At 34.6% G+C, this 18897-nt stretch overlaps 2 protein-coding genes and 1 long non-coding RNA gene across 4 annotated transcripts; 1 reads left to right on the top strand and 2 right to left on the bottom strand.

Moving 5' to 3' along the window:
• Positions 1-196: 196 nt before the first annotated feature.
• LOC117918770 (cathepsin B-like protease 3) lies at positions 197-10576 on the bottom strand. Its single transcript, XM_034835657.1, has 10 exons — positions 10291-10576; positions 2541-2594; positions 2351-2431; positions 2071-2227; positions 1784-1863; positions 1574-1699; positions 1114-1332; positions 736-849; positions 572-607; positions 197-487 (listed from the first exon to the last, which is right to left on the bottom strand). Exons 1-10 carry the CDS (start codon positions 10360-10362, stop codon positions 350-352), a joined length of 1077 nt encoding a protein of 358 aa, XP_034691548.1. The 5' UTR covers positions 10363-10576; the 3' UTR covers positions 197-349.
• Positions 5447-9703, bottom strand: LOC117918771. Its single transcript, XR_004651937.1, has 2 exons — positions 5819-9703; positions 5447-5747 (listed from the first exon to the last, which is right to left on the bottom strand). It is a non-coding gene; the product is annotated as an uncharacterized LOC117918771 (long non-coding RNA).
• Positions 10577-13963: 3387 nt separating the features above from the next.
• LOC117917311 lies at positions 13964-17296 on the top strand. 2 transcript variants are annotated; one of them, XM_034833540.1, is made up of 2 exons: positions 13964-14198; positions 15063-17296. In XM_034833540.1, the coding sequence occupies exon 2, from the start codon at positions 15151-15153 to the stop codon at positions 16969-16971; it is 1821 nt and encodes a 606-aa protein (XP_034689431.1). In that variant the 5' UTR covers positions 13964-14198; positions 15063-15150; the 3' UTR covers positions 16972-17296. The 2 variants fall into 2 exon arrangements, with proteins under 2 accessions (XP_034689431.1, XP_034689430.1); XM_034833539.1 differs by having other exon boundaries at positions 15011-17296.
• Positions 17297-18897: the final 1601 nt, after the last annotated feature.

Genomic DNA, 18897 nt, shown 5'->3' with positions numbered 1-18897 from the left:
TATTGTACAGTCCCATACTTATGATGTTCCTCTTCCTCTCCAACAACCTTTTATTTATCATCATGGGGCGATGCCTGAACAGTAATCAAGATTCCTACTATCCAAAATTTTCATCAAAGCCGCGCCCCGCCAGCCAGGCCAGCCAAGAATAAATATTGCTATAGATTTTCTCCCTTTTTTTTCCTTTTTTTCCATATAAAACACATAAGTTTCAAATTCATTCCATATTTATAATAATTCATGAATTTATGAGGGATTCTTTCCATCTTTTCATATACAAACAGCACAGCCCGATTAAGATATTAAAGTTTCAGCTTGTAACACTATCAGCATTTAGAATAATAACTCCTCAAATTGAGACATGGCGATCAGCATCCACACTTTCAAAGTCTCCAATCATCAAGTTTTTGGAAGAAGGCAAACCAGCAACCACGCCCTCTTCGATGCCACACTCATTTACTCCTCTTCGGATCATGAAGTAACCGTCCTGCCATTCAAAATGATGTAGTGTTAAGAGTCGAGACAAACTTCTTGAGACAGTAATTCAAGGGGGAATTGTATAGAATCTTACATGGCCCCAGTTTCTGTTCCACTGGTTTGCAAGAATCTGCAACAAAGAATACATAATCAAGAAATTATCTTAGACAAAATCTAAGGTTATAAAAGATGATAAATAGAACCAAAACAAAATCTATGGTTATAGAATATGATAAATAGGAACAGGTAGAGAGATACCCAATAATCCTCCCCATCATCGGTGGTTCCCCAACCTATCAGCTTAACGGCATGACCTCCCATGACATCGCCTGTGGTGTATCTGTAAACTCCTGACTCGTAATGAGCAAAATCCTGTGAACAAAAACCATCAAGTATAGGTTATGCTATAAACAAAATAATGAGCAACTTTACGAAAATTGTTAAGAGAATATACATAATAACCACATGTAATTTGCAGAAAACAGTATAAGCGAATGAAAATGTGGACCATAGATAAATGAAATGTTTAGGTGTGGACCATAGTCTTAGCGTGCCAAATTGGTCATGTGACAGAAGATATGCTCATTAGCTGCATCAAATTCATAACAATAACGCAGAACAGGTGCTTTCTTTTACCTCATAAACAGTGAAGGCAACCTCAACAGGTCCATTCTTGTACACTTCTGCCATAATATGGTAGGGATCAGAACTGATTCTATATGCACTTTGACCATAACGCTTTGCCTTTCTCCACAGTTGGTTTTCATCAGTGCACTTCCTCACACACTTTGGGGTGGGATATCCAGGTTCACAACCAGGGTGAGAACAGCCAGTAGCATCGAAGTATGGGTCACACTGCCAAGTAAACATCATTCAGCATTAGCATACCTGTGTGTATGAAGCTACTGGAATAAAAGCAAGTCTTAAATTGAAATATCAGAACATAACATAGGATGCACTTTTGAGAATAACCTTGAGGAAGAACACTAGAATTTTAGACCATATAACATAGAGTGCAAGAAGAATTATTTGCAATAAGAAAAAGGTGCCGGAATGACTAATGAATAATTGTAATAGGCTGAAAAAAGAAAATAACCTCCTCAGTGACAACACCATGGTGAATAAAATATCGCCACGCATAAAGAGGATAACCCCCATCACAACCACTTCCACACAAAAAGCCACAGCATGCTAAGAGATCATTTACAGAGAGAGAAATATTCTGCAATAAAACATATAGGGATCAATATGACTAGAATGGTAAGAAAAAGTGTCAAGTTTGTCATTCATAACAAATACAAGATACCATGCCAAAATGGATACAAAAACGATCTGACAGCGATTCAACAGCACCAAAAGCCCAACAAGAGCCACAATGACCCTGATTTAAAAAAAAAAAAAAAAAAAAAAAACCCAAATTTCTGAGAATTCCTCATTCATTTATATAGGGACAACGCTAAATAAAATGCAAACCAAGTTACCTGATCTTTGATGTAGAATGGAACCAGCATGTGATATGAAAAATAGAGGGCATCAGTACATCCAAAACAAAAAAATCATCAAAATAGGAGGAAAAAGAATCAAGCAACCGACCAAGAATTTTCCCGATGGTGCTACATTGAGGCCAAGCTGTTCTTGCATCAAAATGTTTTGGAAGCTTTAAAGTTTTTGGATGAGTTATGACAGGAATACCCTCCAAATCCTTCTGAAGTGTTGGTTTGACTCCAAGAAGGTGCATAAATTGGCCAACCTGTGCAGCCAAAAAAAAAGGACTTAGCAACTAAAATGCTGGCCCTATAACTGAATATTTTACATTGCTCAATTAGGAAAAATGAAAGATCTAATATGAACAAGATCCTGCCAGTAGACTCACAGAGTAATTGGAGAAACGAGGATTCATGGCAGCTTTCCACCCAGCCTTGGGATTTGCATTTATCAGCTCAACCATCGACTCCTACATGGTGATAGTAATTAATGAGAGCTAATCTTGAAAGTTTATTGTTCAAACTGAAGCAAACAATGATTATCTTTTTTTCTCTCTATCATGTAAGCAAGGAAAGTACCTGAAGAATCTTAGTGTTAAACTTGAGCTGAGAGACTGATTTCAGAGCAACAACCTGCAAAAATATGCCACCAAGGGAGTTTTAATTGTAATTCATAACGAAGAACACACCCAGAAAATATCAGTTTGATTTTGTAAATAAACATCTTATCATAGATCCATTTTGGTCTTCAAATTATATGATAATGAAATAGCAACCCCAGTCACCATCTATATATCTGGTTTAATTGTAAGCTTTACAATGTACACCACCATAAACCGCCTTTCAGAAGCCCTCTCAACAACTAAGAGATCCATTCAATAAACTATGGGAGTATTTGAGATAATGAACCTCCGGATATTGGGGGGCCCATTACTTCAATTGAGGCAATAGAAAATCATTTCATCTTTTTAGTTGAAACTTTAGCCAGTAAAAGCAAGATGTTCTTGTGGGTACCCAATAAGTCAGATAACCATTGATGATCATTCTCATGGGTACAAACAGCAGCTAGAGCATCATACAACATTATCAAACAATCTTTAGGTACTTTCCATGCAACAATAACTAGTCTGACAAGCATCTCCCACAAATTTCGCTGAAGCCCTGAGGGTACCAATGAACTAAAGGTCATCAGAAGGCATTATTAGAAGATTGAGAAGACTTGTCAGTGAGCAGGGGTCATGATCAATACACTATTCTTGGAGAAAAATATCACCCCTACTCAGCTATCTGCATGGTGCTTAGCAGTTAAGGAATTTTAGCATAGAATAGTTTTGGGAACAATGGAACCATGTCAGAATCCTCATCTTCCACTAAGTTCAATACCACTCATATTGTGTTGAAGATAAATGTCTACATTACTTTATCAGAGGATAAAGGAGTCAATTGCAAGAAAGAAGAATTGCCATAAAGCCTGATCCAAAAAGGAAGCAAGGTTAAATAGATCTAGAACCAATTGCAAAGGAGTACACATGTCTTAGGAAGGTTTATGGGCATCAGTGACCAAAAGCCATAGGCAGCATGATGCAAAAGACAACAAAAATGTTCCTTGCATAAACTTGTGACAAATCGTATTTTAGAATGGGGAGGGAATCGAAATTACACAGTTTCTGCAAGGCAAAATATCGCCATTTATTGTGTTTGAGGTTAATTCCTCTTTCCTTTAAGGCAATCTACCTTAAAGTTTATCTGGGAAAATGAGATCATCGCAGTGGTAACGTGGTGAACATGGATAAGTTAGTTTCTTTGCTTGGTTGCAGGATAGGGAAATTACCATCCAACTATTGGGTCTTCCACTTGGAGCTTTGTTTTGATCTGTTTTTGTCTGAGGTTCTGTTCAGAAGTGTTTCAGGAAAGGGGTGTCGCCTCTTTGAAAAGTCTTAACCCCTTTATAGCATATGTAGGGGTTAAGACTTGAGTTATGCCTGTTGTATTAGATTTACTTGCTCCTTATATACTTTCTTTGGACCACATTGCTCCTTTTTATACCTACATCTTAAGTGGTGGAAACTCTCTCTCTCTCTCTCTCTCTCTCACACACACACACACATATACTTTCTTTGGGCCATGTTGCTCCTGTTTCTACCTACACCCCAAGTTATAGAAACAATCTCTCCCTTCTCCTCTGTCTCAATTTCTTCATTCTTTTTTTCTGGGATTAATTCTTTTTTTTCTTTTTCCCTTCGCAGGGTGGGGGGAGGACATGGTGGGAGGAAAGGTAAGTATGGGAATAAATGGTCGCCACAAAACTAATTTGTAAAATTGAGCAGACAATTTGGAATGATTTGCCGTACTCTCTCTCTGGGACAATTTCTTTCTTTTCCTTTTTTTGCATAATTTCCTCTCTCTCTCTCTCTCTCTCTCTCTCTCTCTCTCTCTCTCTCCTTTCTTTTTTCTTTTGCACAGTGGGCAGTGGGCAGTGTACATGGTGGGAAGGAGGGAAAGCTTGGGAAGAAATGGTCACCACCAAACTCACTTGCAACATTTTTTTTAATAAAATTTGACTCATCATCCATTAGCAAACAAGTTGGAATGAATTGTTGTACAAAAATTGAGACTCAAGGAGCAACATTTGTTTGTTATTATTGCAAAACCCTGCCATACACTCTAAATGGGAGGAAGAGAAGAGTTTAGGAAGAAATGGTCACTAAGAATAATTTGGAACAATTTCTGTTAAATAAAATTTGACTTGTCATCCATTAGAAGACAGATTGAATTTATTTTCCTTGCACAGGTTGAGACTCAAAGCAACACTTGTTTGTTATTATTGCAAAATTTGGTCATACACTAAAAGATTTGGTTTAGACATCCAAAAATTATTTAACAAAAAGTCAAATGGATCCAACATTCATATTATTAAGTCAGAAAAAGTTCAGATGAACAAGTTGGACAATATGATGGAACTTCAAAAAAATAACACTAAATTTGAATCAACAACAACAATACATAGCTCTTCAATTTACGGATTCGAGCCTTGATACTAATGAAGGGGGAAAGGGGAAAGGGAAAAAAAGACATATATAGGTGCACATGAAATCAAACACAAAAATTTAGCAAAAGAAAATGGTGCGAAATGCAAGAAGTGCAGATAAACTTTAACAAGCATTTTATAATAGTTTATGTTTAGATGTCCTATGGGTAATTCTTTTTTTCTATTAAAACCTACAATTCACTAAAAATGAATAAAAGGCACAAGAAGGATTAACTATCCGTCAAGAAGAACGTACAGAATCAATAAGAAGGAAAGCAAAACATTATCCAACTTACTTTGTGGCCAATCAACACTAATCGCATCAACATCAAAAAGTAGCTAACTCATGTGTGCCTTTGAGTAGATAAATCTTACAAAAAAGTAGCTTAATTTTATTATAATCAATTCATCTTCTTTGAAATTCTAATTTTATTATAATTTGCTGCAGAACTTTCCGAGAGAGACAAATACCCAGATGCTATAATTTTATTCCACGGATTATCAAATACATCAAGTAGCTCAAGTAGACGGGAAAGTTTGACTCTGCATTAGATATATGTGTGTGTATATGTAACTCATTGAAAAGGAGTCTATGAAGCTACATGATCTTTTCTTTCCTTAGTTTCATGGATCTGGTGCAATGGCCACCTTTCCTATCACTAATGCACATGGGTTCAAGCTCTGGCTTGGGATCTGTATCCTCTGTGTGTGCATTGCTGCCAACATATTCCTGATGTCACTAGCTTACCAGTGAATGTCTGCATACAAAGTAGAATAACCTTGGTTACAGCCACCAAAAGTACATGAGCAAGATGGACTAGGCTTATACCTCATCACTGAGCCGAGCACAGACCAAGCTGAGCCAAACTAGCCTAAGCCCCATTCACAATCACAAATTGCACTTGGCCCATTATACATGGTTTAGGATGGGCTAAATTTAGCCTGTTTGAATTAGAAAACTGAAGATTAAATCTTTAAAATGTAAAGGAAGGCACTTGAAATCAAGATCAATGGAATGACAAACCAATGCCATTGAACTAGCAATTCTTCTATGCTATTCGAATGCAACATGTGTGTAAAAAATGAGCGACTAACTCAAATATACAAGTAACAGATTGAGCAAAAGATATCTGTGAAGGAAACTGCTGCTAGACTTCAACTACTCATTCTTGATAGAACAGCATAACAGACCAAAGTTCTCAGTGCGTAAAGTGGAGAAGGTAGTAGCAACCGTTTATCATTTGAGATTTGGGTTGATCACCTTCTGTTAAACAGCCAAGATAAAACGGTTCTACAATATTGAATGTGAATCAACTCAGAGTTGAGAAAGCTTCACCAGAGAGATATTTCACCAGAAAAACACTGTTTGTCATTCAGGACAATACCTAGTGTGGTTTATATGATTAGACATATTAAAGTAAGAAAAGACATTTTTTATCAGAAGTAAGAAAAGACATTTAATTTTGACTAATGTGTTTTATGCACCCACAACTAACAAAAATATGATATATGTGGTTGTGTCTATCAAAAAGAAAAAGATAAAACCTTCTAAAGATGAAATTTTACCTACTGGAAGAGGTGGAAAATTTTATGCAAAATGTCTTCAAGTTGACAACATGCATAAAAATTACTTAATATGATAATGATGTAGCCACATGGTTCTATATAAGTAAAAAAACTGTACTAGAATCACAATAAAGGGTGCAGCTGAACCCCAAGAGAAAGCAAGAGGAAAAAAATCTATAGAATGGAAATGGTTTTTAAATGAAGATTTTGCTAGGTTCTCTTTGGTACAACTAGTAGAAGAACCTTAAAAAGAAAAATACAGGAATCAGAACTAAGTCAAGATAATATGAGTCAACTTATTCTTGCACCATAAATCTTAGCATTTGCAAAGGAACTAAACCCACTATTTCTTCTCTATAAACTGGAATCCTAAGTTTCTTTGGTTGAGAACCCCACTACCCCGATCTTTTATTTGTTTATTATAAGTACAAATAACTATAAACTCTTTTTTGGGCACATAGAGTTGCCAAAGTCAATGGCAGTCCCTATCCCAAGAAATTTCTTCTGCTTGGATATAAGCTAAAGGGGATACCCACTCCTCAATCTCCCAACCTTTTTTTGGCACATACAGTTGCCAAAGTTAATGGCAGTCCCTATCTCAAGAAATTCTTCTGCTTAGATATAAGCTGAAAGGGATACCCACTCCTCCATCTCCCAATCATGGAACTCTATAATTAATTCCAACCATCAATGCTGACATGCATCCTCCTGGAATAATAGTCCACCACTCAAACCTCCTTATTCTCCACCAACACAAACAAACCAAAGAATATCTACTTAAGATTTCTTTCTCCACACCAAGCATCATGTAGTCACCACCCATTACCTACTCCGAACCCACAATGAGCACTAAACTGATCATGCCCTCTCCCTAATACCCTTCCTCAACATCACTTTAATTCACTCTTTCACGTTATAACAAATAAATAGTTTAGACAAACATTATATTTACAGTACAATTAATAGTACATGAATAGTCAAACTGTAGCCAATAACTTTGGGTTCTCATATAAAATAAATTAGGTCAACAATGGCTGGCTTGTTCTGAAAGTGTAAAATAGTAGCAGTTTATAGCCATGAACTCAACAGGGTCACCGCCACACCTTCTCCATGCACAGGTCCAAGACTAATATGAACTTATGCACAACTTAGATTTCAGAAATATAACCATAGAATAGTGAAGCAATTTATAGAAGAACTGTGAAGAAAAGTTTTAGAAGAGCAAAGAAAACAAGAGAACAATAATTTTTGTCAAGATAATTAGAATGTTGGAGAAGAGCAGCTTTATAGGTGAATCTAAATGAGCTACTATTGACTTATTTCTCTGCATGCATCTAAGTCTACATCATACTTCTCTAAAACACTGTTATGTCAACACATTAGTGTCATATCAAACCCACACCGTGTCTCCATGTTGTGGAAGATAGATGCAACAGTAGAGCTAGTAAGCATTAGGCCCATCCAAAAGGACATTAGCAAATGGAGGAAAGGATTTTTTAATACACTCAATGAACTGTCTGATCACAAAAATACACTCGAAGAAATGAATGAATGAAATAATAGTTTGTACAACGGAAAGTGCTCGAATGCAGATTTTGGTAAAGATCTGAGAAGTCAAAATCATGAAGCAGTCATGCATTGGAATTAGGTGGAAATATAAAAACTCACTAGCTAAAGCAAACTGGTGTCAATGGATGAAGAATGGGTGAAAACCTGCATTAGCCATCTAGATAATGCTTTGAGCAGGTATAACCATGAGAACCATACATGTACTCTGATAATAAGGTTCTTATTTCTTTAATCAATAGTAGATAAAAGGCTGATAATAATTTTCTTATTTGTTTGATCAATAGTAGATAAAAGCTCCATATCATATTAGCAACTTCTCTTAAGAGATATGGTAGGAGGTGAGACAAAATTTGTGAAATACCTTGAACATATGACAACAGATTTCATGACAAAAGCGTAGGTTAAATTGGAAAGCATGTAGAACTAGTGGAACACAAGTAGGACAAAAAGTCATTTCAGAGAGAAGTATCAGCTTATGAGGTTGGGATTGACTGGCATGGGGTGGAATCTAGTCCAGCTGTTAAAGGAAAAATAAATGAATAAAGATTTTATTTGAATCACAATCAAGTGGGAGAGGTATTAGACTATTTCAATCATGATTTGATCCAAATATACCAGGTGCAGACCATTTTGTTTCCTCACATGAACAGGACAGTTGAGAATCCAGGAATGTAACTCTTCCATAATGAAGGAGAACAGTTAACCAGTATAGTAACAGTGAAAAATGGATAAGGCAGGATACATACACACATATATACATATATAGATGCTGCTTGCACAGAAAAGGATACTTTCTTATCTTCTGTTCTCAAAGAAAAAATGATTGTCAATTTATCAGAAAATTAGATGGCAACTACAGAACTAAGCAACAACAGTTATAATTTGCCGAGTGTAAGGAAAAAATAAATAAATTAAAACTATTAAACAACCATTTTCCTAGAAGTTTAAGTTTGTAGGATTTGGTTCCACAATTTATATTGTGGGCTCTAACACCCTCCCTCAAGGGTAGCCTCTTTTTGGGCTTACATGTGGGCTTAATAAATTGGGTAAATAAAGTAGCCTCTTTTGGGTTTAACAAATTGAGGAAATAAATATATGGTGAGTTGAACACATGACCTCCTTCCAAACACTCCGAGACCATGTTAGACAACTAATTTTCCTAAAATCTATAGATTGTAGGATTTGCACCCACAATATATATCACACACTCTAACAAAAACATTGTTGGAATTGGAGGTTCCTCTGACATTAAAATATATGTATATATATATATATATGAAACAGAAATTGGGGTAGCATTGAAAAGCAAAAAATCGGGTGGAACAGTGAGTGGGGAGTCTCTATGCATAAAAGACTGGTTTTTTCAGTTGGAATTCTAACTTTTACTCAAAGCACCTCCAATAATTTCTTTAAGCACAGTATCCCTCATTTTCTAGCTATCCTTCTCACCAGGTCAATGTCATATCTTTTAAAACTACCACAAACTTCTCTACCATCACTATGCTTGGTTCTGGAAAAGAAAACAAATATGTTAAAAAAAATAAATGTTTTCATATTTGATTTCACTATGAAAATTTAAAAAAAAAAAAAAACAAATATAATTAAAATCAAATAGAAACTTATTGATTTTCAAGTTATTAAATCTTTAAATATAACAGTTTAAAATGAATGAAATGCGTTGAAATGTATACAAAAATAGTTTTTTTTACTTTAAATCTATTTTAAAATTCTCTACGCTTTTTCTTTCCTTCTTCTCATCCAACTTTTCATCTCTATTTTTGCTCCCTCTCACTATCCCTCAAACACAAAATACAAAACCATCATATTCATATATCCCGTTCACAACAAAAATCAATTCGTCCCATTTCACTGCCCCGCATCCAGTATAATCCTGCCGAAAACATTAGCGATTCTCACGCCATCGCCTACCAGGTAAGGTGGCTCCAATGGAATCATCAAACATGGGCTTAGAATCACGCATACTAAGCATGATCATCATTTCAATACTTAAAAATTATAAACATACGGTCTACGAAATCCCACAATTCATGAATCATAAAGGCTAAACATTCAATAAGCATTGGATCGCGTCCGACAGAAGCGAGGGGAGTGAAAGGAGCTAGAAAACAAAACAACAAATAAAAAAGGGGAAAACAAAGCAACAACCTCCGGGTGAAACGTGGAGATGGCCCCCAAAAGTAGAAGAATCGTCGCCAAGCACAGCTGATTCATCGCCATGTCTTCCCCTCCCTCAGATCGCTGACAACTGATCGCCTCCGAACTTGCCGTGCCAGAGCCCAATTCTGGAGGAGGATAACCCGGGGGTCAAATGTCCATAACATGCTATCATATCCATCCACGTGTACAGAAATATTCTCTCCTTTGTCCTTCTGACGTCAAAGGTCCCGAAAAATCAACGGTATTAGGCCTCCGTGACGCCAGCTACTCTGTCGGGCGTCTGGATCCTCTCCATTCTAACCATTCCCTTCCCCCAAATTCTCTGCTTCCATTTATAAATTTCTTTTAACTATAAAGATGAATATGTCAATAAATCAGTCTCTCTGGTTTCGATTAGATTTTATCGTCGGGACAAAAAGTGTTTTTGTTTTTTTTTTTTTTCCATTTGTTTTGTAGGTTAATTTAAAATTTAATAACGAGGATATTTTCGTCCGTACATAAATTAATAATTATGAATTCAAACTGAGGTAAGTGAAATTAACCCTATAAAAATTTAGATTTTTATGGATATATCATAACTGGATTTTATTAATATATTGGGATATATTGAGAAATATGATAAATATTTTAATATAAAATATTGATAAGATAAAATTAATTAAAATTAAAAATATATAGGAAAATTTTCAAAATAGGATAAAAAATAAATAATACAAGTTATTTTATCGAATAAATTGATAAAATTAATGATATTAATAAGCTTAGAAGAATATTAATATGGAAATATAAATTTTATTTCATTGAAAATATATTGTATTTCAATATTTAAAAATTAAAATATATTATATTTATTTTTTGAAATAAACAGGGACCACCACAAGCGAATCAACACTAAACTTACGCTTCTTTTGCCCTCAAACACCGTTATCTAGGTTCACCAAATCTTTCACAGGAAATTCAATTCGACTAAATTAGTAATTAAATACTATTCCAAGTTTTGATACTATTATTCACACTCAGGACATACAACAGTTATGCACACAGCAAATTTTGTCTAAGGACTCCAATCATAAAAACAGAAAATATACCTTAATTACAAAGAGTTGTTGATTATAAACAGACTTATTGAGAGCGGAGGGATGATTACAAAGGAATAGATTTTTGAAAGGAGAGAGATTACAAAAACTAAGTGAAATTTAGAGAACACTCTTTGCTAGCATTACTTGCTCTCTTGGGTTCTTGAGCTCTCCCGTTCTCAAGTTTTGCCTTTAGATGAAGATTGCCTCTCAATTCATGGAGAAAATTTTGAATTTGAGTCTTGATGAAATCCACATGCTTGAATAATTGCAGAAGACAATTGGTTTCCTTTTCTCCATCTTTAGACGAAAATATTAAGTTTTTGCAAGGTGGCTAAAGGTGAGAAGGCCATGTATCTTACACGTTTGTTTTGAAATTAAAATTGTCAATTTAATATACAGTTTTTACTATTTATACACTATTTAAATACTATTTGTCACTATTCACTACTATTTGAATAGTTTTTTTTTTTTTTTTTAATGTTTTATACGCCTTCTTCTTCACATTTTTTTTTATTGAATAAATACAGAGAGACAATTTTACAAATATACGGTTGTACAAAAAATTCTTAAAATTTTTTATCTAGATTGACCCATAAGCCCCTCCTATGGTTATATATTCTTAAAAAATTCTTAAAGGATTAACACAAGGTTTATATATGAATCATCTAATAAAGTTGTATCTTCAGTTTCTTCATTTTCTTGATGATCGTCAAACTGTTTGAGGGTTTGAATAAGTTTTTGACAATATTGTCCTAAATTAGTAACAGTTGCTAATGAAGCTTGATATTTGTTTTTCAAAGTTAGAAATTCTGCCTGAGTTAGTCCTTAAGAAGAGCTCGTCAGATCTTTTGAATTTGATGATCCTGACCTTGAAATTATTTGCAAAATCTTTTGTTGACATACAAACTCATGATTGAATTTATCCCACCATTTGATACTGAATTCTCTAGACATAGATAATGGAAAAGGAAGAGGTTGCTATTGATTCTCACATGGAATATTATCAAGAAACAAGAGCAACCTCTTCCTTTTCCATTATTTCTCTCCAAAGAATTCAACATCAAATGGTGGGACAAATTCAATCATGAGTTCGTATGTCAACAAAAGATTTTGCAAATAATTTCAAGGCCAAGATCATCAAATTCAAAAGATCTGACAAGCTCTCCTCAAGAACTAACTCAGGCAGAATTTCTAACTTTGAAAAACAAATATCAAGCTTCATTAGCAATTGTTACTGATTTAGAACAATATCGTCAAAGACTTATTCAAACCCTCAACACAATTTGACGATCATCAAGAAAATGAAGATACAATTTTATCGGATGAGTCATATGTAAACCCTGAGTTAATCATTTATGAAGGACCTATGGATCAATTTCGATAAAAGATTTTAAGAATCTTTTGTACAAATATATCTTTGTAAAATTGTCTAAGAAGAATATAAAGAAGAAGGTGTATAAAACGCAAAAGAAGAAAAATATTATTCTAATAATAGTGAATAGTGATAAATAGTATCTAAATAGTGTATAAATAGTAAAAGTTGTATATTAAATTGACAACTTTGATTTCAAAACAGACGTGAGATAAGTGGCCTTCTCACCTTCAGCCGCCCTACAAAAACTTAATATTTTTGTCCACAAATGGAGAAAAGGAAGCCAATTGTTTTTTGCAATTATTCAAGCACGCGGATTTCATCACAACTCAAGTCCGAATTTTCTCTATAAATTGAGAGGTAACCTATTTTGTTGAAAGATATTGGTAATATTTTTCTAAAATAAGATTTTATTACAAGTAATAACAAATCTCTATTTACAATAAATTAATTATTGCATTGAATTATATTTTATAATAAAATTAAGAGTCATGATTAATAATTTCTAATGTTTATCAAATTTTTAAGATTTTTCTAATTTGTTGGATTGCTAATTTCGAAAATTTTAATTTTTATCCAAAAAATCTATATTAAAAATTCTAATAATATTTATCAAATTTTTTAGAAAAAATATTTTAATTTCATTTAATATATTTATATTCATTTATTTTAAAACTTAAAAAATAAATTTATTAAAATATATTTTATTACATTTTAAATAAAAAATTAAATCATTTACAAGATTTATATAAAATATTTTATTTGAGATTTAATTTCTAAAATTTTATTAATAATTTGTGGCGATATTTTTTGGTATTATCATTATTTATTTAAATAATTAAAATTATTAAAAATTTATCTTATCAAATTAATTTTAATTTAAAATTATATTTTATGAAATATCATAACTCCATTAGATATTTTTGTAATAAATTTATATTTTTAATATTTTAAAATAAAAACATTCAAAATTAAAAGGGTAAATATATAAAAATTAAAACATAAAGAAAATTTAATTTTTTAAAATAGAATTAATGTGAAAAATAGGAAAAATAATTAAAAATAAAAATATAATATAAAATAAAGGGTAATACAAATTTAAAATAAAAGATAAATTATAAAAAAATAATTAAAATAAATTACAAATTTGCGAACTGTTGGCTATGAACACAGGATAGTACTTGATTTTACAGCTTACAGTCCTGCCAGTGTCCCCTAATGCGAGTGGGGTAACGTCACAGTGCGATTATGAGAAAGAAATTTCATTCCTCCAATGGAATTATGGAAGTGCCGGTAACGTGTACAGTCCGGTAGTTACCATGTAAATTATGAATTTGATTAATTGAGAGGGGAGATGTCGTTTCTCACAAAGGAGAAAAAGAAAGGAGGGATGAAATAGGCGGAAGAGGTAAAGGTGAATAATCCGCGGCTCGCCATTCTCCAAGGTAAGGCGTTGCTTCTGGAATTAGATGTCTCAATCATGTCGGCTTGTGTTTTCTATGATGCTTTCTGGTTAATGCGGTGGTGTTTCGTTCTTTGATCTGTTTGATTTTTGCTCGATCTTCTTGAAATAGGGATTAGAACTTCTTGTTTCAGTTTCCGCTAACTTTACTCCAGTGTTCTCTGAATTCTCTTGTGGAAATTAGTACGGATTATTTTTCTAATTTTGTTCCCAAATGTTTCTGAGTGCTTCTTCACTGAATGCATGTTTCTGTGGCTAGTTTAGTTTGCTATGATGTTCTGACAGTTTTCTCGATTGGCTTTATCGCTGAATTTAAATTTAACCATCTTCTACTTTAGAATCGATACAAGGTTTCCGATTATCATCTTAAATGAAATGATTGGACTTAATCAACATTGTTCTTTGAGATGTGATGGTATGGGGAAAGAAACACATAGATCATTCTATCTTGCTATGTATTAGTGTTTTTGTAGTGTGTGTGCTTGGGATGAATGAGGATGTAGGCTTAATGTAGATGGAATAGGGGTGTGGGCTTAACTCAGATCCATCTACGATGGTCATCTTCATATTCATATATGCTGCTATCAATTTCAGTTTCCTTCGTCGGGTGTCAGAAATTTAGCCCTGGTTCAATGTTCAAAATTGGCCAAGGCCATTCATTTGTTGGTTACTAGCATTATATCATGAAATATGCACATCTATGGGAGCTTGCTGTTATTGGATTGCACAGATCAAAATATTCTGATAGATTATTGAGTTTCTTACTCTTGCTTGTTTCTGCTTATTAACTATCAGAAATTGGTTGCTATAAGTTGCAACGATGGCTAAGGATTTGTTCACACTCCAGGCATCCTTCTGCTGGGAATCAACATTTTCATTCTGATGATTTGACTTTGTGGAACTGGATCATTGCCTTCATTGTCCTTTCTTTTTCTATGGGCATTCAAAAGATTGGCCGTCATGTATCAGGGGTCAGTAGTAATCGTAGACGAGTTTCCTCTTCCTCCAACGTTGACAACATGGCATTGGAGGAGAACCAAGCCTCAGGGACAAGCTTCGAGGATGACTCTGATGATTGTGAATTTGCCGAAGTGAGGTGTGAGCTTGGCATGGTAGAAGGTCAGCTTTGCAACATTCCATTTGAGCTTTACGATCTACCAGATTTAAGAGAAATATTATCTCTGGACACATGGAATTCATGTTTAACAGAAGATGAAAGGTTCTATCTCTCATCCTACCTTCCAGATATGGACCAACAGACTTTTTGGTTGACTATGAAGGAACTCCTTGGTGGTAGTGATATATTTTTTGGCAGTCCCTTGGATATATTTTTCAACAGATTGAAAGGTGGATTCTATCCTCCAAAAGTGGCTTGGTTTAGAGAAGGTTTACAGTTCTTGCAAAGGATAAAGTACTATCATTCATTGAGATTTTACCATGACAGCATGACACAAATGTTCATAAACATGAGGAAGATATGGGCTCACTGTGAAATGAGCACTGGTGTTGAGGAAAGGATTTATTTGTGGACAAGGAAAAAGCGTAAAGTAACTGATTTGCTTGATCTTAATACATATCCTGAGGATGGGTTTTTATTAGGTAAAGAGGTGAATCCAGAACCAGCCACACATCAATTGTCAAGGCAAGCAAAGTCTGTGAAAAGCAGAAGGGAAAATAAGCTTTTGCTCCCTCTGGTTGCTAACGGGAAGAAGTCTGTTGCTCCAAAATCTGGAGGAAAAGGGTTTCTGAAAATGAAGGCTTCTGTCAATGGTTCATCTGAAAAACACAATGGGACTCTGGAACAGTCTTATTCTGCACCCAGAGGGGTATTGAAAATGGTACATAGAGTTCCTTCCATACAACCAAAACAATCAAGAGTGGTGTCAACACAACAGCAACCAACCTTGTTGGTCAAGGACTTGCCAGTGTATACTCACCAGTGGGATGCAGGTGGCTTTTGTGAGACACCCTTTTTGTGGCAGAAGGTTGGTTGTGGCGAAGTCCATAGAACTTCCAAGCAACCTTGGTGTATTCAAAGTCAGCAGGAATCTGAGCATCTTAGAATTACTACTGGATCAAGTAGACATCCAGAAAGCATTGTCAGAAAGGTAAAGAGGGAAAGGAATCCCTCACTGGATGATACTATTGATTTAGGAGAACACAAACTGTGTGGGGGCGACGCTGGCATCTGGAAGGGAGATAAAATAGGTCCCAAAGGGGAACATGAACCATCAATGGATTCCAAGGAAACAAGATGTGCTTATAGTAGTGAAAACTTGAGGCAGAGTTTGGGAATGGAAGATACAGAACTTCCAATGAGATCCTTGGCGCGCCACCCATTTGGTGTCCAGTGCTATGAGCAGAACTGGCACATTGAACCCATGCAAAAAGGCACCATTATGCAACCAGGAATTCCTGCAGTCATGTCAGGGATTCTAGACATTGGCAATGAGGAGCAGGAAAAATTTATGGCGTCTTCAAATCAAATGAAGAACCAAGTTGATGTAGGTGTTGGAGGATCGGAGAAGCTATACAAGCAGCCAAGTGCTCTCAAGGGTTTTCAAAATGACCTTGTGCTTCCCTTAACGTACAAGCGAAGGAAGACTCGTGCAAAGCTTAACTCAACAGACTCTGTCAAGCCACTAACAGTAGGAGCTGATTTGAAGTCTGCAACTCCAAAGGAAGCAAATCGTGCAAAAGCAGTGAAGATTATGTTCAAGGGCTGGAAAGAACAGTCTCTGGACAAGAAATCTTGAATAGCTGATATGCCCTTCTCTATCTGCAGGACTAAAAATATGTACAGGCACAAATATTGGTGTCAAACATTAGGGTATAATCTTGACAGTTTTGAAGCTTCGTCTGTGACGGGCTTTGTTTATTAAATTTTTCAAAGGAGATCCTGAAAGATGTACTCACTTCAGTTCCAACACTGATAAGTTTATGCCCATCTTGATCTGTTCCTCCTATACCTACCATTGGGATGTTTCATTTTTGGTGAAATTTCTCTCTTTCTCCTCAGAGTATGCTGTTAAATTGTGAATAGAAAGATGTTCAACTTGGAGATGACCAAGTTGTTGGAAACATATTCTAGTATGTGTCTAATTTTTCTCTTATATTCATTTGTTTCACTCCTGTTGGGGCTTTGATGTAAAATGTCTCATTATCTATGGAATGGAGAAAATCTCATTTTTCACTAGTTTTGATACCTTCATACAACATGCATCTGAAGAACCATTGAAGATGATGGCCTGTTATTTAAATTTGATCCTCTTGTTTGGCCAAAATTTTTCCTATCACCAAATTTGATCCTCACCCTGTTAGTGTCATCAAGTTTTCATGGGAGGAATATGGAAATGGAATTATTCATAAACTTTGGGGTGTACCTTCTGAAACCATATCAAAATGACTTGAAATTTGTCCTTTAGATGCTCAACCCACAAGAGATTAAAGGACACCGCAGTTACGTTACCTGACAACTTGAATGTTTTTCTTTGTTCTTGTATTGTCCCCTTTGGTGATTCCTTGGATTGTCCTAGTTTAATCCTGGTAAGGGGTGGTCCAAACTAGGCTGCCCTTCTCCATTGGTCAAAACTCGCCAATAAGGGTATTAGAATTCACATTGCCTTCATCTAATAGGTTAACCTTTTTATAAGCTTTTTCACAGTGATATAATGTAGAAAACCTTTAAAGAGATAAAAAAAACCATGGGTGAATCACAATTACAAAATTCGTTGGAAAGAAAATATTGAATACAAGGACTTACTTTACTCAAGACCTCCAATCTTCTCTCTGATTGTTTGTATAGATAAAAAACAAGTGTAGAAATGATGAAAAGGGTTTTACCATACAGATAAGGAATGAATGTAGGGATAACATAAAATCAATCAACACATTTTGTTGGGAAATTTCTCACTCAAATATGATATTTAACTTGAATATTATTTTTTTTTCAAATAAACAAACACTCCCTAATATAGAAAAGATTTGAAGTTCTACGAGGAATAATTAAATTATTATTTTTATATTAATCCCAAATCTAAAGATGAGTCCCTAACCATATAGATCAGATAAAAAAAATGAAATTTTATATAGTATGATTGATCCAACCAATATTCCTAAGACTAAAATATTCTACTAATTTATCGATTCCTTTAATGTGATGGATCAACACTTTAGTTAGTTTAAAATAAAAAGTTCTTACGCTCCTTAATTTCACAACTTACTCAAATGATCACTTGAGCTTTTATATGTAGCAACAAGCTTCTAGAATCACCTGGAGTCATCTACACATCTTTACTTACTAGTGGAGCAACATGGAAAATTTTAGAGAAGTTTGGAGACTTGCACACATGGATGGGAGAAAGTGGAGAATTGTGAAATATTCTAGAAAGTACTTCATGAGAGCTCTTGTATATACCTTATACATAACTTTTGAGAATTTTAGAGATATAAGGAACCTTTGAGGGTTCTAGATAGTTCATAGGATGCCTATAAATAGAGGATGACCTCATTTGACTAAGGCATCAAACACTTGAAAACATTTTACACCTTATAAAGCATTCTAGTGCAATAGAAGTTCCTTTATTCCAAACTCTCTAAGTGTTGTTTCCTTTCTTCATCTCAAGATTCTAGGTTGCATTGGGTTGCTTAACATAGTTAACTAAGTATGTGGGAAAGATTGA

Source organism: Vitis riparia, chromosome 7, assembly GCF_004353265.1.
Source record: "Vitis riparia cultivar Riparia Gloire de Montpellier isolate 1030 chromosome 7, EGFV_Vit.rip_1.0, whole genome shotgun sequence".
Taxonomy (NCBI): Eukaryota; Viridiplantae; Streptophyta; class Magnoliopsida; order Vitales; family Vitaceae; genus Vitis; species Vitis riparia.
The sequence above is the reverse complement of the archived record's forward strand: the minus strand, read 5'-3'. Positions and strand labels throughout refer to the sequence as shown.

Bases quoted from the DNA above. Each gene is read 5' to 3' on its own strand.
- LOC117918770 (XM_034835657.1), bottom strand. From the start codon at position 10,362: ATGGCGATGAATCAGCTGTGCTTGGCGACGATTCTTCTACTTTTGGGG. The intron at 1,700-1,783 runs GTATCTTGTATT...GTTTTATTGCAG, and splicing joins TTTGTATCCATTTTGGCATG to AATATTTCTCTCTCTGTAAA. The intron at 488-571 runs GTAAGATTCTAT...TTTGAATGGCAG, and splicing joins GGAACAGAAACTGGGGCCAT to GACGGTTACTTCATGATCCG.
- LOC117917311 (XM_034833540.1), top strand. From the start codon at position 15,151: ATGGGCATTCAAAAGATTGGCCGTCATGTATCAGGGGTCAGTAGTAAT.